We start from the raw sequence: 25,524 nt of genomic DNA, 5'->3' as shown, positions 1-25,524 counted from the left end.
ACCTTTTTTTTTTTTTTTTGTAACTGGGCAGGGAATGGTTTGGCAATAGTAAACCATATTAATCTGTGCTATAAATCTTTATAGTAATTTGTGGAAGAGGAAATAGTTGATGGAACAAAGTTCAGTACCACTACAATTTTCTTCTTCTTCTCTCTCTCTCTCCCTCTCTCTCTCTCTCTCTCTCTCTCTCTCTCTCTCTCTCTCTGGCATCCGTGAAGAATTTCCAAGCTTAGAAATAATAGTAATAATCTAAACTCCTTTTGAAAATGCCACTTGAAATTTTTCATGGAAATAGTGTTAATAACTTGTAATTTAATAAAAGAGATATGTTAAGTGCTAAGTAAAATTGATTTCTCATGAAGAATTGATTACGTAAACTTTTTTGAATAACAAAAAATGTGACACTTAAAACAATAATTTGTAGAATAAAGAAATATATGTAAACTCATTTTATTTAAAAGTGAAAATATTAATATTGAACTTGGAAGATGGGAGCAAGTACAGTAAACATATAAAATATAAAGATACAAACTATTAATAATTTGTTATTTTTGCAAGAAAATTATGATTGGAAAACAATTTCTTAAACCCTTGAATTTATTATTTATTTTCTATTTTTGCCCAAGTCACTCTGTGTGAAAAATATATTGCATTTTACCTGATTAAATGGGGGAAATAAGTAAAGAATTCATAAGTGCTTTATTTTTCTCTGTTTTTTACTAGTTCTCGTTGCTTAATCACTCTTGTCCTCATTTCCTCATGTTGTGTGTTTAATAATCATGTAACTAAATGATCTCTGAAAACATTTTGGAATTCTAATATGCTGAAATTTGACATTTGATTAATATAATAAAGTATTGTCTCTCCCTAAAATTTCTTTGGAGATTTGACAGTAGGAATCCAGATACGTAGGATACTATTCTCAGGTGTACAATGGGGATCCCTCAGAATGAGCTACTTGCTGAACCTTTGGAAGTAAATCCTGAAAATCTTAGTAACAGTCAATAAGGTGGATAATGATTCAATAGGTAATAATCTAACTGGTAACTTATTATTAAAATACTAAATTTTAGAACCAAACTTCTTTATGTTTATTTTAGAGTCCTAAGAAAATTTCATTACACCTTCATTATTCTTTATGGTCAAAGAATCTTTATTTCAATCAGTTACCTTTCACACAGAATTTTCCAAAATTACCTAGATTGCATCCCTGTGCCATAAGTGTATTTCAAGTGCCACTGAGAGATAACACCTTTGTTTTATTATGAATGACTATATTTTCCATGGGGAAAAATAACAGAATCTTTATCATGAAGTGATAACACACTTTCTCTGATCCCAAGACCTCTCTTTGCTATCTTGAATAACCTTCATATCAGGCCTAGTGATTATACTATTTTTTTTTCTTTCCACATTTTTTGCACTCTTTATTTTAGAAAAGAAGTTCTAACAACTACATAGTCTTTCTTTGGCCCATGGCTTCTTTAGTCTGTTGTTTGCTCTTTCTATTTGTTCCCCTATTAATCATGGGTTCATTGTCAAATCTCCAGTCATACACTGTGTGATATATGGCCTTCATGTATATCTCCATTGGAGTTGGTGCTGTTTGCACTGAGATTAAAAATATTTAAATGCAGTTTCATGGATGCAATATTATTTGTCTAGACAATACTGCCCCTTTTAGTGTCTCATATTATGCAATTCTCATTTTATGTCTAAGATTTATTTAAGTGAAAGAGATTAAAATTAAGATAAGCACAGATTTGTTGAATGCACTCAAGATTGAGTCACGAACAATAAAACCTTCATGGGTGTAACTGTGTTTTTTAACTACATTGTATTTATAGATTAATTCTCACCTGAAGGCCAAGGGGGCTGCAGTGAATTTGAATGTGAACCTAATGATGAGAACATATTCACTTAATAGTAGATGAAAACCATCAGTATTGTGTTACCTGTCTTTTTCAGTGGTTTGTCAGAGGTTTAAGTCCACTGTAAATGTTTTTAATAATTAATAAAGGGAATTAAGAGGAATCATTGAAAGTGGCTACAGAATGATTACAATGAAGCATTAGGGAAACTTTGAAACACAAAAATATGAATGTTGTAAAAGTACTAATGTTCAGTTTGGTTATAACTTTCAGCAAGAGAACTCATCATTATTTTGTAAATTTTATTGTGTATTTTAAGGTATATAACACAAAGCTTTGGAATACATATAGAAAGTAAAAACTTACTATAGTGAAGTAAATTAACATATTTATAATCTCATTTAAATGTGTTCAATTTTAATACTTTTCTAAAATGGTTTAATTTCATTAAATCATTAAGATGTAGTCAATCTCCAGTTCCTGTGACATTTAAATCTTCCCAAATTTGTTATGCTCATATTTTCAGCCCAGCAGTGATAAATGGTAAATGATTCTTGTTTTCAAATTTGCTTAGTTAAAACCATTGGAGGTAAAGAGGCCTCTATTTATACATGTGGGTATATTTTTAGTGCTTATGATTGTGGTTGTTTTTGTTTCATTTAAAGAATTGCAAAATCAAAAAATAATTGCCATGTATAAGATAGGTTGGAATGTTTCTATATAATAGACAAAACTTGCGAGTGAGAAAGATTTGGTCCCCAAATTATGTTAGAGGTATATTAATTTGTTATGCTATTATCATTATAACTTAATATTATTAATATTGTGTATACATTTTCTCCTTTCATAATGACTTTCAATGAAAATAAAGCTTTTGGGGGGGGCGAAGTGTTAGTTTGCTTTCCATTATTGTAACAAAATACCCAAAATAAAAAAGGTAAAGAAGGAAGTCTTATTTTAGGTCACAATTTCAGAGGTAGAGTCCATAGTAAAATATTAATTTGTTATGCTACAATCATTACAATCTTAGTATTATTAATATTCTGCATATATTTCCCCCTATCATAATGTCTTTAAATGAAAATAAAGCTTTTGGGGGGGAAGCAGTGTTAGAGTGTTTTTCATTACTGTAACATATCTGAAATAAACAAGGTTTAAGAAGGACAGTTTTATTTTAGCTCACAATTTCAGAGGTCTAGCCCATGGCCAATTGTTCCTGATGATTTTGGACCTGTGGCAATGCAGCACATTTTGACAGGGTTTATATGATAGACAAAAAAAAAAAAAAAAAAAAAGTTATTCACCCTATGGTAGTCAAGAAGCAAAAAGAGAGAAGGAAAAAGTGTAAGATCCCACTATTCACCAGAAGGTGTCACCTGAAGTGACCTAGGTTTCTTCCATTAGGCTTTACTTAAAGTCTGTACCACCTCCCAAATGTACCACAGTCTGACAACTAGAGTCTTTTAACACCTGGACCTTGGGGGACATTTAGTCAAACCATAGATTTCTTTTCTAGGTCCCCAAAGGCTCATTTTCATCTCATTATGAATGATGTATCTAGTCCTAATCCAAGAGTCCCCAAACAATTAATTATTTCACAATTGCACAAAAGTCCAATTCCAATGTCTCTTCTAAGATTAAAAGCAAATTTATCTGTGTGCCCTTATAAAACTTAAAAACATAAATAAATAAATTATTTACACACTTTCAAGATACCATGGTACAGGGTAAACCTTCCCACCAAAAACAGAATCTGTTTTTTTTTTTTTTTTTATATAGAAAATAAAATGCATGAGGAAAAAAGCAAGACAAAAATTCAGCAAGGCAAACATTAAATCCTTAATCATCATATCCACTATCTGGGACACATGGTGACAGAATGTGAGATTCTAATATCATGGGCAGCCCTGTCCCTGTGGCCTTGCTGGATGCAACCCATATGGTCACACTTTTATGGCTCTGCTCCTGCCCTGCAGTTTCCCTTGGCAAATGTTCCAGGTTCCTGGCATCTTAGCTTCCTGGGGTCTCCATTGCAGCATAGGTTTCATTCTGACAGCTTCATATATTGCATATAAATGGTTGCTTGCAGGACCGTCAATACTGCCACTTACTACCTAGCCTTCCAGGATTTTCACTGAAGTCTCTGTGAAAACCTCCGTGAGCATACAACTCTTACATTCTGTGTACACACAACCAGCATCATGTGGATGATGATAAGATCTACTGCATGTATGAGTTGTATCAAGCCTGGTTGAATTATGGTTGTAGTGGCCTCAGAATTCTTTGATGAGCTAAACACAGAGAAGGAAATCCAGCAGGAATAAGTGACCCTGTGCAAGCAGGCATCCCAGGGATCTCTTTCTCAAGTGAAAGTCTTAGAAATGAAAAGTAATACTTTCTGTGAATCCTGTGATGAGTGGGGTCTTGCTGATTCCTGACATGCCCTCAAAGCACATCTTTCCTATTTTCCCAGTTAAAAGTATTTGTTTGGTGTTTTTGTTGTTGTTGTTGTTTGTTTGTTTATTTTTAATGGAGTTTGTCTCATTAGCATCTTAATCCTCCTTGGCAAAAGCCTTAGAAGCTCTTCTTTTCTCACCAAAATGTGAATTATTAAAATCTTTCTGTTATCTTTTTTTGCTACTGATTCTCACCTTAAATATGGCTTAACACATCTGGAAATTTCATGTCAGAGCCTAAATGCTTTGCTTCCTTGAAATTTTCTCTACCAGATTAACTATTCTATCAACTTTAGAAAAGCTCTCACTGTCTCAGGTTATGGACAAATCAAAGTTTTGTTTTATTTTGTTTGTTTCTTTCATGATATAGAAAATGGAAATCCTGTAGTCCATTTCAAAATGAACCCATTAATTCCATCTGAAACTCGTGGGCATATCCTTTACTGTCCACATGTCTATCAGCATTTTGGTCTTATGGGTTCTCACGAGAATCACCCATTACATTATACTACACTTATAGTATTTTAGGGTTTTACTAGCCTGCCTCTCCAAACTCCTTCTGCAAACCAAGTCCAAAGACTTATCCAAATCATCATAGGAATTGTCACAGCAATGTTCAAACTTTCTAACAGTATTTTTCTGTTCTTCAGTTTTCTCTTACTCTAATAAAATATCTGAGACAAATAACTTGTAAGAATGAAAGTTTCATTTTGGTCCATGGTTTAAGAAGTTTATAGTATATAGTGGTTGGCTCCATTGCATTTGGGTCAAAGGCAAAATGGTACATCATGGCAGATGGGCCAAAACTGCTCACATCACGATGGACAGGAAAAAGAAAGAGAGAAATAGGTGGGGTTCCCAAAGTTTGCTTCAAGGGAATCCCCACAATAACCTAACTTCCTCTCCCTTCTTAAAGGCTCCTCCATTTCACAGTGGTTGGTGTCCAAATCTTTAACAATGTGTTTTTGGGGAATGCTTATTCAAAATATAGCAGGAGTATATTGATAGTAATAACACAGGAGAAAATCATGTTTTAAAAGCAATGCTGTTTTAATTTTAGTACAGCTATTCTTCATCCTAAAGAATATTGTGTCAAGAATATATTCTGTTTATTTTATTTTATTTTGAAAAATAATATATCTTTCATATGATGTTTTAAGATATTGAGCTCTCTCAGAATCTAATATTATGATATTGAGTAGGAAAACAGCAACAAGGATAGCAAACATTTATTGAGAGGCGATAGCTAACATTTATTGAGAGGCTACCAAATATTATAAACAATTCAAAATATTCTAAGGATTAATATAATATTGTTCATGATGATCAGCAAAGAAAGCCACTCTTCCTAGACATTGCATTAAACAATGAACAACTAGAAACAATTTTATAAAAGGACAAGAAGTAAGTGTCAGAGTCAGGATTGAATCTGCTTTCATTGTTTTAATCACTAATCCATGCACAAAATTTCAATACCAGTTTCAGATCAATACAATCTCTTTATTATCTTTCAGACACATATCTGAAAGTAGCCATGGAGTTGCCTCCTATCTACAAATTGTGATGCTCTTTGGACCCTGTACACATAGTCCATTAATAGTTGTTTACTAGATAATTTGAGCTCTGCATGATCAAATGATAGATTTGTTGTTCAGGTTCATTTTGACTTTCAAATGTAACTAATCTAATCTGTACTTTAGAAAGTACTTCAGCTCTCCCATCTTTTTTCTTCATTTCTAAATCCTATGTGTTGAAGAATTTCCAGCATATATACTACAATTTTTGGAATTATAATTGAAGAAAATAATTTATTTCCCTTCCATGTTTTTTGCACTTGTTTTCCCACATATACAAAAATTTCATGTCTATCTTTGATATTTTATGAATCTATCTCTACTGATTTTCCTTTAGCTATAAAGAGAATGCTATATGTTTATCAACCATTCACAGCAACCAGTCTATGAAAACCTTGGACTGATCATGTTTGATATGACCCACAAAGGAGTCAAATACCTGTGGCCACCTGCTCATCACATCACCTGGTTTCAGTACTACTCTCTGGATCAGTCACTAAGTCCTAAAGGCCCTGTGTGGCAACTGCTACTTTCTTGTCATAAAATTTCTATTATCAAAAGTTTATGAAGACAGGTAAAAGAAAAAGACAGAGTAGAATTATTGAGATCTAAGGTCAGTGTGCATGATAGGCAGACTGTCCCATTTAATTCAGCCACTCTGAATTAAGGTGTGGCAAGATTATGCTCCATGTTCTACAAGATTTTTGCCTACCTGATTTACCTATTTATTTTCTTCCTCATTAAACATTAATGATTATATAATTCTAGTTTCAAAACTCCTTAAAAATTCTACCTTATTACTATCTTGTATATCATCATAACTGAAAAGAAATGAGACCATGGAAACCTTAGCTTATTGATTTAAGAATAATGGGAAACCGGATTATTTTTTATTATGCATTTTTAGGAATATCCTTTGTTTGAATAAAATGCAATCAAATGTACCATTTGTGTGTCTGTCACAACAAACCAGAGCCAGAACTTTGCTAAAGGTGGACAGACCTAATTTATTTAGACTACTGGCATAAGGGAAAGAGATTACACTATAAACTGAGCTCAACTCCTAGTAAGGCAAAGATGACTGTGTTTTCATAGAAGGGAATCTGGGGAGGAACCTGTTATGAGTAGAAGGACCAAAGAGGACTATTAAGCTACATGTAAATGGAAAATTACAGAAGAAGAAGTGGAAAATTACTGAAAATGGCCTAGCAAAGAGGATTAAGCAATATGTACTTTGAGGCTTGAGAGAACTACATTTTCATGAGCAAAGACATATCATGGAGGTTAAGGTCACCTGTAAGGACACAACCCATGAATTACTACAGATGGAAGCCAAGCTAATTTTGTTCAAGTCTCTTAACACATTGTTAAAGAAAGCCCTCTGTGCTACATGAGAATTTACATTATACATCCTCATGACATAAAAAATATTTCAATGTGGAACTTTCTTTGCCTCAAAAATTTTGGGTGATTTTCTTTTTTTGTAGTGCTAGGGATTGAACCAGGGCCTTATGCATGTGAGGCAAGCACTCTACCAATTGAGCTATGTCCCCAGCTTTCTGGATGATCTTAACAAGCTTCTTACTTGAAACTATGCAACTTGGTAAACTCTTTGGTTAGAAAGACATAATGTCATTTCCACACAAGGCCTTGAATATTCTTAAATTTCTATTTTTACTTTGTTGTTGATCCTATACCATTTAGTCACAATACAGAAAATAAAAGGAGTTACTATTCCCTTTTGTTAAGAATGAGAGTTGGGCTGGGAATGTGGCTCATGTGGTCTAGGGCTTTCCTGGCATGCAGGAGGCACTGGGTTCGATCCTCAACACCACATAAAAATACAATAAAGATATTGTTTCCACCTAAAACTAAAAAATAATTTTTAAAAAAATAATTTTTTTTAAAAAAAGAATGAGAGTTGAAGATTTGCATGTTTAGTTCAGTTTCAGATTATAATGTAGTTTTCCCTCCTGCTACAATAAGATCTCCCATTTCTTGCCTTACTTCTCTAATTAGATTATTTTAGCTACTTTAATATCCAGAGTAGTGAGGATGTGAAAAAACAGAAATTTGTATTTTCTTTTTATTTATTTTTCTCCAACAATGCATAGAAAAATAAATCAAAAATTGAATAAAGAACCAAGATAAATTGAAATTTGATTAAATTAGAATTCAGTAAAAAACCAATATTGTGTGAAACAATTTTTAAAGCCTTTGCAAGACTTCAAATCTTGCCTTTGAATATAGGCAAATATTGTCTTTAAAGTCAGTTTGCAGGTGCCAGGGTTGTGGCTCAATGATAGAGAACTTATCTAGCATGCATGAGTCAGTCATTGGATTCAGTCCCAGCATCACATAAAAATAAAAACAAATAAAATAAAGGTAATGTGTCCATCTACAACTGAAGAAAATAAATTTAAAAAGAAATAAATATATTCAGTTTGCAAAGTAAACAACAGAGAGAAAAGCAATTAAGTTAAGAGCAGTTCTTCTGCCTGACAACAGATAAGTTTAAATAGTTGGATGAAAGAGAGGCATAATTATCACTTTTGACAAATGAAAAAGATTTTTAAGACACTATTTTTTGTTGAAAATTTTGGAATAATTGTTAATGAAGCTAATTATCATAATAATGTTCAGACAAATAGGCAAGTAATTATTTTCTTATTAAATATACCATCATATTAATAAAAAGGAAAAGTCAAATAAATGATAAAAAACAAAAAAGGGAAAAGTAATGCATTATATTAATGCATTGAAAAAATACAGTAATGTACTTTCAAAAATGGGAAACCATGTATATATATCATTCTAAGGCAAATGAGGCTCTTTTTTCAGATAAAGCAATGTTTACACACTAGGAAATACGCAAACATGAAGTCAGACTTAACAGAGTCATATAAATCCAATGTTATCCATGTGATTGTTTCTTCAATATTGAATCTTACAGATTCTAAATCTCTCAGCAATCAAAAATATAAGTACAAAAATTCTGAGTGGTCATTTATAAAGACAGAATTTGAAAATGCTTCATCTTCAAAATCTCTGGGATAGTCTTATTATTTTAATTATAACATTTAAGATAGGGTTTTACAAGCATGACAGAGATTGGAAACAAGCACCAAATAATCATGAGTTTTATTTTGAAAATAACATAAGTAGCAGAGTTACCTTTCCCAGGGACTAATTGTTTAGGAGTTTTCTGAATTAATTTCAATGTCAAAATGCAATGTTTATTAAAAGAAAAGTAATACAAATAGACCAGCTAAAAGTTTTCTTCCTACATTTCTCAAGTATAACCTATAATTCTAAAATATATCCTATAACAAACATATTTATAAAACCCAACAATGACCACAAATATTACTGAATAATGGTTAAGAAAAGTGGACATTGGGGGCTGGGGATGTGGCTCAAGCAGTAGCGAGCTCACCTGCCATGCACGAGGCGCTGGGTTCTATCCTTAGCACCACATACAAATAAAGATGTTGTGTCCACAAAAAACTAAAAATAAATATTAAAATTTCCTCTCCCCCCCCCCACCTCTCTCTCTCTCTCCCCCTCTCTCTCTCTCTTAAAAAAAAATAGTGGACATTGGAGTGATCTGTTTTGCTGCTGCTATACAACCATCCTGAGTAATTCCATTTTTCTTCTATTGACAGAGCTCAGCATTCAGTCATCTGGTAAAAGAGAAACATTTTGCAGCACATAGATTCAAACTCTGTCTGAATTAAATGAAATGATACAGCAAATAACAAAATTTCAAATTTTTCATTTATTAGTATTTGAGTAAGAACTGACTGCATCACGGTGAAATTCCCATGAGAGACATAGCATTCTTCTGAAAATGAAGTTCTCAAATGAGGGAGCACATAGAGGTTCTGACAAAGATGAGATTAGAGTTGGCCCATTGAATCTTCAGCCACACTGGTGGTCACTTCCTGATGCCTAAACATATGATAATGGACAGATTATCTGCATTGGATTTGTGGTTTCTGTAGTAACTAGCTAAACCTTGGTTAGAGAGAGTCTATGCTGTTGTGCACATTTGTACCCTTCAAACAGAACCACTGCATCTGTACCACCATCAAACCATCACTGGAGTAGCCAGTTATTTGGTGCCTCACTATGGTGGACAAATATAATTCCCAGTACAAAGTATATGTAAATATATCATTAATTTTCTTGGAAAAGTCTGCTTGGCCATTTTTTTAAGTTTATAATTCATTCTGGGTTTTTTGTTGTTGTTGTTGTTGTTGTTTTTGTTAGCATTATGTAGTTATCTTGTGAAGTTTTTCTACTGGCTTTCCTTGGTATAGAAGAGTTAGATAGAGTAACTGGGAAAAGAGTTGAAATCCTGAGTCATGATGACAGGGCAGTGGGGGCAGTCAGGTGTGTGACTAAAATTGAAATCAATATAGATTAGATAAGATGGAAAAAATTAACTAGAAATTATAGGTCAGAGAAGATGTGTTATGCAAGCATCTAATAAGTATACACACATTGCAAGAGTTAAGCTAAAATGAAATAAAAATCGAGATGAACACATTGAATAAGTTAACAAGTACTTCAATAACATATAAGATGGATGGTTTTGGAAAAGAAAATTAGAAACATGACAATTTTAGTCCTAAATCAGGAATGCAATGGGCCATAATAGAGGGTGCTTAAAATATCACACTTTCAATCAGTTAATTTACAATTCCTAAAGCACATACAAGACTCCTATTGGAGGTTCTAACAGTCAAGTTACACACAGAAAAACAAAAAACTCACTAACTCTCTCCACTGCTGATCTTGCTCATTCTTGTGTTCATCCATGCTAATCCATTTTATTTCATATGTTCATTTTTGTTTCATGTTTGTGAATATGTGCTCTATTTTAGCGAACAATCCTTCAGAACAGTGGATTGCTTCTGCTTTAGCCTACAGAGATCTTCAGTTCCAAAATGTGTTCTACTTTTTTAAGCAGAAAGTCACTGCACCCCATATAGAGTAAAATATTTTCCCTACAGTTAAGGCCTATGTTTTATTTGGATTCCAAGAACACACTAATCATCAGTGAATATATTTCTTGATTACATATTTTGCTGTTGTATACTGCTTTTTCTTTAGGATATGTGTTTTGGGAGCAGAAATAGTGAGAAAGTATTGAGTCATTTATGAACAATTTAGTCCACTGCAATAAATGGAACCACAAATGTAAGTATTTAAGAGTAGATGGGGTACATTCCCTTTTACTTCCATTGATTTTTTTAGTTTTATTCAATTATAATCAGATTTATCTCATATAAAAACTTCAAATTTGTTCAGATTTTAATCTGTGACCTTACCTGAGAACTCTTTTATAAAAGTTTCATGTGCACTTGAAAATAGTATATGTAATTTCAAGAAATTCTCTTCAACTTTGCAAGACAAATTATGTTGTTTGACTTTAATACTCATCTGCCTGCTGTTCTCCATTTTCTGTTAATGGACATGGCAAAATTACCAGCTCACTTCATTTCTCAATGGAATACTCATAGAATTAGAAGTACCTCAATCAGCTTTCTATAGCTTTGAGCTATCTGGAAAAGTCTTGGTTCCACTAACTATTTTTTCCCCCTCTGAGACTTTATAAAGATTTACCTGGTTGATTTCATTCTCATATTTAAATATCGAAAGTAAATAGAATGTCTTGAATTGTAGGTTTTGATAACATATAACCTGTAGTGTAATAGGACATAGTCAATTTACATTCTTCCACAGAGACAAGTAAACATATATGCTCATTTCTTTCAGGAGACAACACAATACCATGCAACTACCTTACAGATATTCTGTGATGTTAAATGTGTTTGGAGAGGAGTGTTTAACAGAATGGAAGTTGTTCTATATGGCCATGCTTTAGTGACCATTCCTCCTCATTACTTCTTTTTCCTCATGAGACTCTTGCTTCATTTTCTCATAACCCCAAAATAGAAATATTAAATATTCTTCATGGCTGAAAATAATTATAATGGCCATTTCATTTTAGACCTGGACATATTCTGGTTTACCATAATCAGTAACAACAGTAAAACAACAACAAAAACTATCAAAAATCTATGAAAACTTGACAGATAAAATGAAAGAGATTCTGAAGATCCTCCTGAATACTGCACATCATGGAAGCTCTTTAAAATTAAAATAGTCTAGCTTAGGAACAATCTATTAGTCTTTATGGGCAAAGAGAACATTATCTAAGGCGATATATATATATATTCTCCAGCCTAAGGCATGTTTTTGTCATAAAAATAAAACTTCAATGGTAGGGAAAGTACAGGAATAGTTTTTAACAGATTTTTCCAAGCAACTTGTTTAAATAATTAACACAGTTTTAAAGAAAAATTGGGTCAATATAGTACAATTGAGGATAGTAACATTAAATCATGGACATACATATGAACTAATTTTCATCAAACTTATACTGTAACAAATGTATCAAAAGAATAGTGTTCATTGTGTGATGAGCATGAATGCAAATCATCAGTCAAAAAGATAAGTAGTTCAATGTGAAAATATATGCAGGATATAAGGAGGCAGTTCAGAACTAAAAATATTCAATATCATATAAGATGAAAGAAGTCATTGATACTTTGAGAAATAGAAATTATGTCAATAAATTGTTTCCCCACAGAAGACTTTCAAACTTTAGGAGTCTATGAGAGTTATTTCTGAGGCCCTGTGATGTGATAAAATCTTTTTATGTAAAATTTAAATATTCTGTGTCATCCTAGAATTCTACATCTAAACATTTGTCATGGAAAAAATACTTGAACACGAGCATTTGAATGTATGGACATTTCCAACTGCACAAATGGCTTCAAGTCAATGAACTTAGAGCTACGTGAAGGGATACAGAAAATATAGCAATTATCAGGAATTAATAGATTAGAGGCAATATCATTGAAAGTTCTTCTTGTCATATTAGTACCAACATGTCAACTTCCAGAAAAATAAAAATAAGCTGTGATGAATTTCTGTAATCACAGAGGCTCAGGAGACAGGAGGATTGCAAGTTCAATGCCCTAAAAACTTAGAAGAAAAAGAGTATAAAAGTCTCAGTAGTAAAGTACTCCTGGTTAAATCCCCAGTATGTATATCTTTAGAAATAAATAGAATATATGAAAACTGTGGAAAAACAGGGGAGTCAGTCCTGATGAATACACAAAATTTCAAGGACTGGAATTTTAAATATTACCCTATGTAATTTTACAGTGCTAAACTTTTCACAATAATGTTTTACATATTATGTGAGTTGAAAAATTAATTGGTGAAATAAGCAAATTGATTCATGATAGCAGGTTCCAAGAACTGATATATTGTCAGTTCTTTAGTGTCATTTAGAATATTTCAATTGACCAAGAATCTGGCACATAAATATTTGATCCATTAAGGGCCTGTTTTTAACACACTCATTTCATATTTAAAATATGTATGAATAAATTCTTTACAATGTTTATTAAAAATTATGATATTTATGAAATTCTGAGTTCAAATAACTTTATTGATTTTATTGTTTTAATGTCAATATTTACAGCTGCTTAATGACTTCCACTGAATAATTCAACAATTATATTTTGTTGAGAGCTATCCATGGGCTGTGTGTGGAGTGTCCCTCCTGGAAACCTAATGAATAGAAGAATCAGGTGTTTGGGAACTTCCTCTGGTTGACTGCCCAGACACACTGTGAGTCCTATTGAGCTCTTCCCAGGTCTCACACAGCATTGGAGATGGTGTGACCTGCTGTGCACAGACTCTCTGAGTTGAGTGTGACCTTCCAAGATGCCAATCAACCTGCTGACTGCAAACATCACAAAGCAAGACTCTGTCAAGGTAACCTTATTCCTGCTTTAGTGTACCCCCTTAAATAAACCACAGTAGCTATTTTCTAATTGTCTACTTCCAGCTCCTCTGTAGGCTGGACCTATCAGGGGCTCCAACATTTTGAAACTATCTTTCTAACTTTGTCTTTTGTTATTCACTAATTATTATAAACTTTAATTTCTTAGAAGAATTATCCCTCTAAGCAGGCAAGAATTCCCTGGCAAGGTGCTGGCCACCCCACATTAATATTTGTGGATTTTTTAAAAATGTAAACTTTCTATTGCAATATAACATACATATAAAAAGTATACAACATTAAGTGTACAACTTGATGACATTTTCATTAAGTAAATCCATTTATGTACCCACATTTGGATCAAGAAACAACATTATTGACTTCATGTTATAAAATCTAAAAGAGCTTCCTATTTTTTAGGGGTCTTGAGATGGGAATATACATTTATTCACAGTCTTTCCATCATACGTGTTCCCTCCTCTTCCACTTGGTAGTCTTGTGTGGCTCTCTTAATCAACACAACATCTGATTATAACATAGCTTAATTTCCAAAACTCAATAACAAAAAGCTATTTTGTCTTCCTCTTTGTTTAAATCTGTCCCTGTCTCTCTCACTCTCTCTTGAGACATTCTGGAGCCTTGTGCCATACTCAAAGTCTTGCTGATCAATGATGATTTGATGGAGAGTTAAAAAACAAATATGCCTGAAAAGTCACGGTTATTCAGCCAGTAGATGCCATTCACCAGGTATATGAGTGAATGACTCTCAGATGATAACAGTCCCAGCAACCATAGGACTGAAACCACTTAAAAAAAAACCTATACAAAAACCACATCACTGACCCCAGCCCACACCTGGATTTCAAGAGTTATGATTAAATGATTATTGATGTCTTAAGCATAGTTGAAGACGGCTTGTTATAAAGTGATGGGTAACTACAACAATATTTTCAAGCTTTTTATTTAAAGTATGCATTTGTGATAATATAAAATGGATAGAGAGCTATAAAAATGGAAACTATATATGCTATATTTTGAAAATAACTGGAACCTAGAAAGTATGGTGGTTAAGCCTGGAGCACATACCTTGGATTCACATCCTTGCAGTTACACTACAGAATCATGTGAGGTTCAGCAACCTATCCTCTGTGTCAGCTTTTCCACCAGTGAAATGGTGATGAGGAAACATCATTGCCTATCTCAATGGTTTAAGAAAATGAGTGACAGATATCTTAATTTGGTAACACCTTAAGAACAGTCCTTCAACATAGCAAATTAAATATTCATTAACTGTAATCAGTATTAAGTGGATAGAAAAATTTCCAAAATGATTGCAGTTCTCACCTAATTTACTTAAAATGTTGTGAAAAATAACATGTTTAATCCAGTTGCAGTGCTGCACATCTGTAACCCCAGTGGCTTGAAGGATGAGGCAGAGGGATCATGAGTTCAAACCCAGCCTCAGCTGCTTAGCAAGTCCTAAGTAACTCAATGAGACCCTATCTCTCAGCAAAATGTAAAAAAAAAAAAAAAAAAAAAAAAAAAAAAATTGGGTATATGACTCAGTGGTTAAGTACCCCTGGGTTCAATCCAGAGTATCTAATAATAGTAATAATAATAATAGTAATAGCAATAGTAATAAAGATAAGATGTTTAAGATGTAAATGATAAAAATAAAAGTATTTGCTATTTTGAATATGTAGGAATTAATTTATGGTACAAGCTATAAATAATAAATTGGGGCCTCGGGCCAAATATGGCCAGTAATTTATTTTTTTAATAATGAAGTAAAAAATAACATTTTACATTTTAAGCATTTTAAATTAATAAGTGTATTTAACAATTCACAGTGTTGTGCAACTATTACTACATTCTGTATTAAAAGCATTTGAATCACCACAAAGATGTCTATCAGTACTTTCCCATTCCCCAGCTTCCAGCCATGGATTACTAACTGGAGTCATTCTACTGCTTATTAAGTAATTAAACAAACAAAATCCTCCAAAATCAGATATACAAATCTATAACTTCAAATGGATTTCTTTTTTAATTTTCACATGTCCTCTTTTTTCTTAAATTGCAACTTCCTGATATATAAAATTTTCCTCTTAACTCCCTAATTGTTTTGTTTTGTCCTTCAATATCTATAGGAATTAGAGATATTTTACAGGAAACTTTTTCACCAGCCATTTTTTTCATGTGGCAGCATGAGGAGGAGCTCCCTGGACTAGCTCCCAAGAATAAAAGAAGTTGTAATAAGAATCTAATATCTAACATTGAAGATACAAATAGTGATAGTTATTCTATTCCTTAAAAGAATCAAAAGAAAATATTAAAATTGAAAATTACTATATTGAAATTAAAAAGTTCATCATAAGGGACCCAATTGTAGACCTGAAACAGCAGCTGATAAAAGTCAGTCAACATAACAGGTTGGTAAACAGTAATTATATGATCCAAAGAATAGAGAGACTAAAAACATGAAGAAAAAATGAGTGAGCCCTACAGAATTATGGAGCACACTTAAACACACCAACATATGTGAAGTGGGGGTATAAGAAGAAAAGAGAATGATCTGAAAAAAGACCTTTTAAAAAATACTTGAAAACTTTTAATGTATGATGAAAGACATTGATTTATAAAATCCAGAAGTACAATGAATTCCAAGTAAGACACACACAGAGGTCCAATCACAGACACATCAAAGTAAAAGGTAATTAGTAAAGAGAGAAAATTGTGAAGTAGCAAGAGAAAAACGCTTCATGACATATGAGGCACTCCATAGAATAAAAACTAGGATTAAAATATACAAATTTCAAAGTAGGATGGGGAGTATAAATGAATCCCATTTTATTTTTTATACTTTTTCGCAATTTTCTGAATTTCCTCAAATTGAGTTTGTACTATTTTCATAAGGATGTCACATAATTAGAGAAAACACATGTTGATAATTAGTTCACCAACATAGGTTATACTACTCTACCTTTATCATGTAATATTATCTACAGCATGGATAGCTTTGGACTACAAACTAGTGAGACAGAGATTGAACATTAGTTTACAATTATTGGATACACAAAGTACCTTGATGCCCCATGTGAATCACAGAGATAACTCTCCCTACAGAAACCTACAGACTCTCCCTACAGAAACCAGTATCATCCAGTTAAAAATTATAATTTTGAAGAGTGCTCTGGATAATGTACAGTCTGCATGGTCAATATTTCGAAATTTTTTATCTTGTTTATCTCTTGTTTAAAAATTATTTTAAATATATGCTTTATATTACAAAATATATATTTTATATTCAAAAGTTTGTCATATTTATACAATGGGAAAATAATAAATTATTCATTAAAAAAAATTCAATGAAGGAGGGCTTGGGATTTGGCTTTGTAGTAGAGCACTTGCCTAGCATGTGTGGGGCCCTGGGTTTGATTCTCAGTAGCACATGTAATAAATGAATAAAAAAAAAAAAAAGGTCCACCAATATCTAAAATAACTTTTTTTTTAATTCAATGAAGGTAAAAAAAATGCTAGTATATGGTTTTAAAGACACAAGTAGTGACATTTTGTCTCCTCTACGTTTTCTTACTTTTGGGGAGAGAGGCGTTTATACTTTGGATCTTGAATGTGTCCCAAAGGCCCATGTGTTGAAGGATTGATCCATAGTCCAAGGCAACACTGGGAGGTGGTAGAATTTTTAGATCTAGGCCTAGTGGAAGAAATTCATGTAATTAAGGGTATGCCCTTGAAAGGTCTAAATTGGAATTTAGACCCCTTCTCTTCTTTTCTCTCTCTTTTTTAACTCCCAGCCAGTTTCTCTGTCACAGGATCCTACCATTAGCCTCTTCACCATTAGCCTCCAAAACTGTGAGCCAAAACAAAATTTATTTCCTTATCACTTCATTATCTTGGGTATTTTTTTAGCATAACACAAAGTTGACTAACACACAACACACAGGGGAGAGTAAATTGAATGATATGGGATTGCTATTTTTTTTAGATAGTAATTTAGCTGTAGATATGTATTGGTGATCTTAAGTAAGAATAATTCTGAAACAATTCCAACCAAACATGTCTTTATCAGGAGCTTTCTAAAAGTTGAAGTGATTTGATCAAAAGTTTGATCCGATCTCCACTGAAGAAATGCCTGTTGAACCTCTTTGTGGTACAAGTTCTCTCTGTAGGATACAGAAAGGTGATGAGGAGGGCCCCTCATACCCAGTTATACATAGCACATTCTACCAGAGTATCAACTTGAGAACAGAACAAAATATGTCATATAGAAACAATGACCTAAGAAATATGATAACTTAAACATATAACTATACCTATATACTCCTAGATTATAAATAGGACATTTGGAACAATTTCATTGAAATTCTAAACCATAGCACCATAACCCCAAAAAAATCAGCATTTCTTAACCTTATTATAGAAGTTATTTAAGAGGGAGTGATTGGAAAATTCCAACAAACTTTAAGATAAGCTACACAGGAACACAGAGCTGACAGAAAGTGATATAAAGTAATTTCATCTATGACTAACTACTTTTTACTACCCTTAAATTGAAAGACAAAATAACTAAAATGATTCTCCAGATAACTTGCACAGAATACCTTTTTTAGTAAAACAATAATAATAAGTAGCTAAATATGAGTTAAGTTCCTATGGATTGTCTTCTTCCAAGAACATTAAAAATAATAACATCATAAGTGATAAACCTGAAGAAAATGTTTTCTCACTAATGTTAAAGCAAAATATTAGCAATACCTGTTAATAACAGTAAGGTGGACTTCATTCAAGACCATCACAACCAGTGTCTGCATCACTGAATATATATTTTTAGTAGGGAATTTGTGTGTTTGAATAGAGCTTGTCACTTCCTACCTTTGTATTTAGGTTTGGTTGCTAAGGTAACAGTATTGAGAGGTATGGTGACCTTAAAAGGTGATTATTTTAGACAACTCTTTCATCACTGTGACCAATATACCTAAGAATAACTTAAATGAATATTTAAAATATTTATGGGGTCTTGTGGTTTCAGAGATCTCTGTCCATTGATGGCCAACACTATTGCTCTTGGCCCAAGATGAATAGTACATCATGGGGAAAGGACATAGCAAAGAAAAGATGTTCAGCTCATGTCAAGGAGTGAAAGGAGAGAGAGAGAGAGAGAGAGAGAGAGAGAGAGAGACACTGAGACTCCACAGGGCAAATGCACCCCCAACAACCCACCTCCACCAGCCAAGCTCCACCTGCCTAGAGTTACACCCACTCAGTGCACTCTAGTTTGGACTAATTAGGTTTCAGTTCTCATAATCTAATAACGATTTTACCTTTGAATAGTCGTGCATCAACAGAAGTTCTGGAGGGAAACCTTATTTTCAGACCATAGCAATGATTAAGACTTTAATAAGGATTAATATGTCTATTGAAGGACTGGATTACTTGCTGCAAAAGACAGTTGGTATAAAACGAGGTCACTCCAATTGCTTGACTTCTTGGGTACATATCCAATTCCCATTTTATTTTTCTGCCATGTTGTGACATAGCCAGAGTGTGGTAAACAGTGTCCTAATCAGATACCAATCCAGGCAGTAGAATCATGGTCAAAATGAATCTTTTATTTATAATATCCCCCTGACTTAGGTATTTTGTTATAGGAATATAAAATGGAATAAACCCAGAAGAAAAATTGGATTTAAATTCATAAATAATAAGATTTCACAATTCTATGCATATATTAGGAAACATTGAATCATACATTTTAAATTGGTGAATTGTAGAGTATCCATAAATATCGAGAATATTTAAAAATTACCTTTGAATCAGGTAATCAAAGAAATGCTATGTCACTTGTATTATTATTTGATACATATAAAGAGATCCTCTCAGTTGCCACTGTTTTTGATATCACTCTAAAACACAAGACATTAGACAGGTATTGAATATATGAGAGATCATTAAATCTTAGCTGGAAAATATCACTTAGAAAAATAAAGAAGTTTAAAAAAAGTTTTTATAACCTTTAGGTACTCTACCTTGTGTTTGTTCTCCTATCGATCAACCTATTAACACTATGATTGTACTTTGAAGTGCAGGAGTTATACTTTAACTTTGGATTGCTTTGTCCTGAGATATAAGTCTGAGAAATTGAAGAAAAGAAGAGCTGATAATGTAAAAGAAGAATTACATTGTACCAAGATGTCTGTGAAATGGAACTCGGTTCTTCTGCTGATACAACTCATGTGTTATTTTAGTTCTGGAAGCTGTGGAAAAGTGCTGGTGTGGCCCACAGAATACAGCCATTGGATGAACATAAAGACAATCCTGGATGAACTTCTCCAGAGAGGTCATGAGGTGACTGTTCTGACATCAACAGCTTCCATTCTTATTAATCCCAACACAACATCTGCTATTAATTTTGAGGTTTACCCTGCACCTTCAAATGAACAATATTTGGAAGAACATTTCTCCAAATGGATCAATGAATGGATTTATAATATTTCAAAAGATGACTTTTGGGAATTTTATTCATTAGTGCAAAAAATTTTCAAGGACTATTCTAATACAATTGAACAACTCTGCAGAAATGTAGTTTTAAACAAGAAACTTATGATGAAACTACACAAATCAAAATTTGATGTCGTTCTTGCAGATGCTGTTGGTCCCTGTGGTGAGCTGCTAGCTGAGCTACTTAAAATACCATTTGTATACACTCTCCGCTGCACATTTGGCTACACATATGAAAAGTACAGTGGGGGACTTACAATCCCTCCCTCCTATGTGCCCATTACTATGTCAGAATTAAGTGATCAAATGACATTCATGGAGAGGGTTAAAAATACAGTGTATATGCTTTATTTTGATTTTTGGTTCCAGACATTTGATGTGAAGAAATGGAATCAGTTTTACAGTGAAACTCTAGGTAAGTTGATTCTTTAATTATTACTTGAAATCCTAATTTTTCTGTGACTTTGAAGCTGAGCTTTCATAAATATAAAATCAGAAGAATTTTATTTTCTGTAAATAAAAGGATGGGATGAAAATAAAAGAGGGACAAAGAGTCTCACCAATAAAAAAGGGCTTTTACATTGTAGGACCAATTAGAAACCAGTGGCAATCACTTGTACAGAATGCTCTAGGAAGCCATAACTTGCAAATTGATTCATGAAAGATTTCTCTGCATTTAACAACTCTTTTCATCTTTAATGACAGTCATTATTAATTTCACTAAATGTTTTAATGATGATAGACATGAAATTAATAACATACATATGTATTACTAGCACAACCATATGTATGAACCATGGAGGAAATTGTTTATTTTTTAATAGCTTTGTTTTCTCCTTAGAAATTAAAATATTTATCTGAATTACCTTAAGTAATCCTTCACAGTTAAGTAAATAGTGTGCCTATCTCAGATACAGAGAGCTATAAATTGAGCTATTTCTTATTTCATTCCTTTAATAAAAACAAATCATGTCTTAAGGCCTAAAACTTTTATGCAGAGTGGAACCACACCTTATTAGTGTATATTTTTAAAGCATAATATTTACCATTTAAGACAATATGAACTAAAGTAAGCATGAGAACAAATCTCTATTGTAATGATTTGTAAAACTTTCTGGCTGTTATTTTCAAATATATAAATTTTACCAAGTTAATATTACTAACTTCTTAATATGAGGCAATTGCAGTAGTGGTCACTAGGAATTCAGGCATACTCACTGACCATTACAGTTCACTTGTAGAATCAAGAATCAAGGGAATGGTTTGTTCAATTGTGAGAATTAGACTGAGGACTCCTGGAAAAGATGTCTTTACAGTTATGGGAACACTGATTGGTTATGGAGCTCACAAAGATTTTAAAAATTTAGGTTACTTTTGCAGTTTTAGAGAGAGAATGAACTTCATGTTGACTTCTGTGCTGGCTTATGTTAGTAATTATTTGTGATTGTATATATACTGATGGAACATTGGAAAGTACCCACACAATTAGTTTATGTACATATTAACATCTAAAACATATCAATCATAGTACAAAACACACACTATAAAACATCAATTGAAGGATGCAAACACACACATATGTACACACATGCACTTTAAGCCTCTTGCCTACACTAATCCAGTTCATTTTATGAAAATTATATGAAGCCTTCAAGATACACGTCTCTCATTATCTTTTCTTCTTTTGCTTTCTTTTTTCTTTTCTCCATTCAGGGAGACCCACTACAATATATGAGACAATGGGAAAAGCTGATTTTTGGCTCATTCGAACCTATTGGGATTTAGAATTTCCTCGTCCATTCTTACCAAATTTTGACTTTGTTGGAGGACTCCACTGTAAACCTGCCAAACCCCTCCCTAAGGTAAATCTTCTCCTGTTTGTTTTGTTCTGTTTGATTAACATTTTTGGTAGAAATGGGTCTGCATTCTTAATTCAGAGTGTTTAACTCAGAGATATGAAAAGCAAGATAAAGAGTTCTGCCAATTATAGACCCAGGCATTTCTATGTCATCACATGTAATGGCATTTCATATTGTCACAGAAGAAAGTAGAATATTGGGTATCCTTTGAGAGTAGTCAGGAAAATTAAGGCCTTCATTATGTAATACATAACAAAGAATCATTTATTCTAATAAATACAAAGAATATTTATTAAGTGACTGTCATATACCAGAGATAAGTGCTGGATATACAGACATATAAAGTTGACACAGTTTATGCATCAGCCAGACCTTATATTCCATCTGGGTACTGAGACTGTAACAAATAATAAATTTGTATAATACTAATGAAACCTCCAGCGGAGATCATAAAAAAAATCCTAAAATCCTTAATAACTAAAGTGAATTCTAAAGAATCCACAGGATAGGAAAAGGGGTTGAGGGACAGAGGAAGACACAAAAGGAAAAGCACATACAATAGTAAGGAAAACTCCGAAGAACTTCAAGAATAGTTCAGCAGGAGAAGGCTCAGCAAAGTGCAGATGATGCTAGAGAGGTAAGTGAAAGCCGGATAATTAGTAGGAGTTTAAAATATCTGTGAAGCACATTGGGTAGCCATTGGAAAGAGTTAAGCATAAGAGAAATGTGAATAAAGTTTCTGTTTTGAAAAATCTCAAAATGCAGTCACCAAGTTGGATTTTAGAGGGAAAGACAATGCAGAGGAACCACTCAGGAAGTTGTTGCAAGATTGCAGATAACAAATGATGTAAACATGGATGAGGTTGTTCTTACATGTGACAATGCTTACTTATCTGTTAATAGTTCAATTTCATATTGTGTTACATGGAAAAAGTAGATAATACTAATGATACACAATGTCCTTGGTACAAACATAGGATCCATAGCAATATTCGCTATTGTAATTATTCCTTTTTTGTTTCTATGAAACAATTTTTTCTTTTTAATAACTGAACTTTGTTATCTACTTTTAAAGACCCTAATTATACCAAAAAGGTAGGATTAATACTTAGAAATAGTAATATTTGGGGTTTTCTACATTTAATTCATTTTAGCATACCCTAAACACTGCTATGTATATAGATTTGGATTCTATTCAAATTGAGAGATAGAAACTCACAATATGGCTTAAACAAACTACCACAGATTTTCTCTTGTAAATGTATCCAGTTCAGATCTCGCATGGTAACTCTATTACTAATAATATCAATTAGCTAATATGTGACAAGCACAGTGGATATAATTACACACAATATAAACTAGTTTTATTATTCTAATTTGTTATATAAGCAGAATGCATTACAATACATATTACACAGATAGAGCACAATTTTTCATATATCTGGTTGTACACGAAGTAGAGTCACACCATTCATGTCTTTATGTGTGTGTGTGTGTGTGTGTGTGTGTATATATATATATATATATATATATATATATATATATTTGTGGTGATGTGGATTGAAACCAGGGCTTTGTGCATGTAAAGCAAGCACTCTACCAACTGAGCTATATCCCCAGCCCCTCATGTCTTCATACTTGTACTTAGAATAATGATGGCCATCTTGTTCCACTGTCTTTCTACACAAGCCCTTGCCCTCCCACACCTTTGCCCTATCTACAGTTGATCTATTCCTCTCATGCCCCCCACAATGTCCATTATGAATCAGCCCCCTTATATCAGAGAAAAGATTCAGCATTTGTTTTTTCACTTACCATTATTTTCTCCAATGCCATCCATTTACCTGCAAATGCCATGGTTTTATTCTCTTCTATTGCTGAGTAATATTCCATTGTGTATATATGCCACATTTTTTTCATCCATTCATCTATAGAGGCACATCTAGGTTGGTTCCACACTTTAGCTATTGTGAATTGTGCTACCATAAACACTGATGTGGCTGAGTGCCTGCAGTATGCTGTTTTTAAGTCTTTTGGTTATAGACAGAGAAGTGGGATAGCTGGGTTAAATGGTGATTCCATTCCCTGTTTTCCAAGGAATCTCCATATTACCTTCCATATTAGCTGCACCAATCTGCAGTTCCATCAGCAATGTATGAGTGTGCCTTTTTCCCCACATGCTCACCAACAGTTATTGTTGTTTGTAGTTTAAGTAGCTGTCATTCTGACTGGAATGAGATGAAACCTTAGAGTAGCATTTCTCTAATTGCTGGAGATGTCAAACAGTTTTTCATATATTTGTTGATTGATTGTGTATAATGTTCTGAGAAGTGTGTGTTCTCTTCCTTGGCCCAGTTATTGATTTTTTGTGTGTGTGTTTAGATTTTTGAGTTCTTTATATATCCTAGAGATTAGTGCTCTGTCTGATGTGCATGTGGTAAAAATTTGCTCCCAAAATGTAGGCCCTCTGTTTACCTTACTGGTTGCTTCTTTTGCTGAGAAGAAGCCTTTTCATTTGAATTCATTGCATTTATTGATTCTTGATTTTAATTCTTGTGCTATAGGAGTCTTATTAAGGAAGTCGGGCCTATTCCAACATGATGGAGATTTGGCCTATTTTTCTTCTATTAGATGCACTGTCTGTGGTTTAATTCCAAGGTCCCTAATCCACTTTGAGTTGAATTTTGTGCCTGGTGAGAGATACGGGTTTCATTACATTTTTGTTGCATATGAATTTCCAGTTTTCCCAGCATCACTTGTTGAAGAGGTATGGTTCCTCCAACGTATGTCCTTGGCACCTTTGTCTAATATAGGAAACTGTAATTCTGTGGGTTTGAATCTGTGTTATCTATTCTATACCATTGGTCTACAAGTCTATTTTGGTGCCAATACCATGCTGTTTTTGTTACTATTGCTCTGTAGTCTAGTGTAAGATCTGTTATAATGATGCCACCTGCTTCACTCTACTTGCTAAGGATTGCTTTAGCTATTCAGGGTCTCTTATTTTTCCAGATGAATTTGATGACAGCTTGTTCTATTTCTATGAGAGATGTCATTGGGATTTTGATTGAAATTGCATTAAATCGGTGTAGTGCTTTGGTAGTATGGTCATTTTGACAATATTAACTCTGCCTATCCAAGAACAGGGGAGATCTTTCCAGCTTTTAGGGTCTTCTTTCATTTCTTTCTTTAGTGTGCTATAGTTTTTGTTGTAGAGTTCTTTCATGTCTTTCACTAAATTGATTCCCAAGTATTTTATTTTATTTTTTTAAGCTATTGGAAATGGGGTACTTTTCCTTGTTTACCTTTTAGAGGATTTGTCACTGATATACAGAAATGCATTTGATTTATGGGTGTTGATTTTATATACTGCTACTT

General features: G+C 33.1%; 1 protein-coding gene across 3 annotated transcripts in view; it reads left to right on the top strand.

The window, feature by feature from the left end:
* Window positions 1-19,978: 19,978 nt before the first annotated feature.
* Window positions 19,979-25,524, top strand: part of LOC113176223 (UDP-glucuronosyltransferase 2B17-like) — a 28,865-nt gene continuing 23,319 nt past the window's right edge. For 2 of the 3 annotated variants that reach the window (XM_026380652.2, XM_026380656.2), the window contains exons 1-2: window positions 19,979-20,702; window positions 22,001-22,149. In XM_026380652.2, the coding sequence (XP_026236437.2) occupies window positions 19,979-20,702; window positions 22,001-22,149 (873 nt within the window). The remainder of the gene's footprint in view (window positions 20,703-22,000; window positions 22,150-25,524) is intronic. The other variant, XM_026380653.1, reaches the window with a different exon arrangement.

The sequence above is a fragment of the Urocitellus parryii genome, chromosome 10, assembly GCF_045843805.1.
Source record: "Urocitellus parryii isolate mUroPar1 chromosome 10, mUroPar1.hap1, whole genome shotgun sequence".
Lineage (NCBI taxonomy): Eukaryota > Metazoa > Chordata > Mammalia > Rodentia > Sciuridae > Urocitellus > Urocitellus parryii.
Note: the sequence above shows the minus strand (reverse complement) of the source record. Positions and strands in the feature narration are given on the sequence as shown.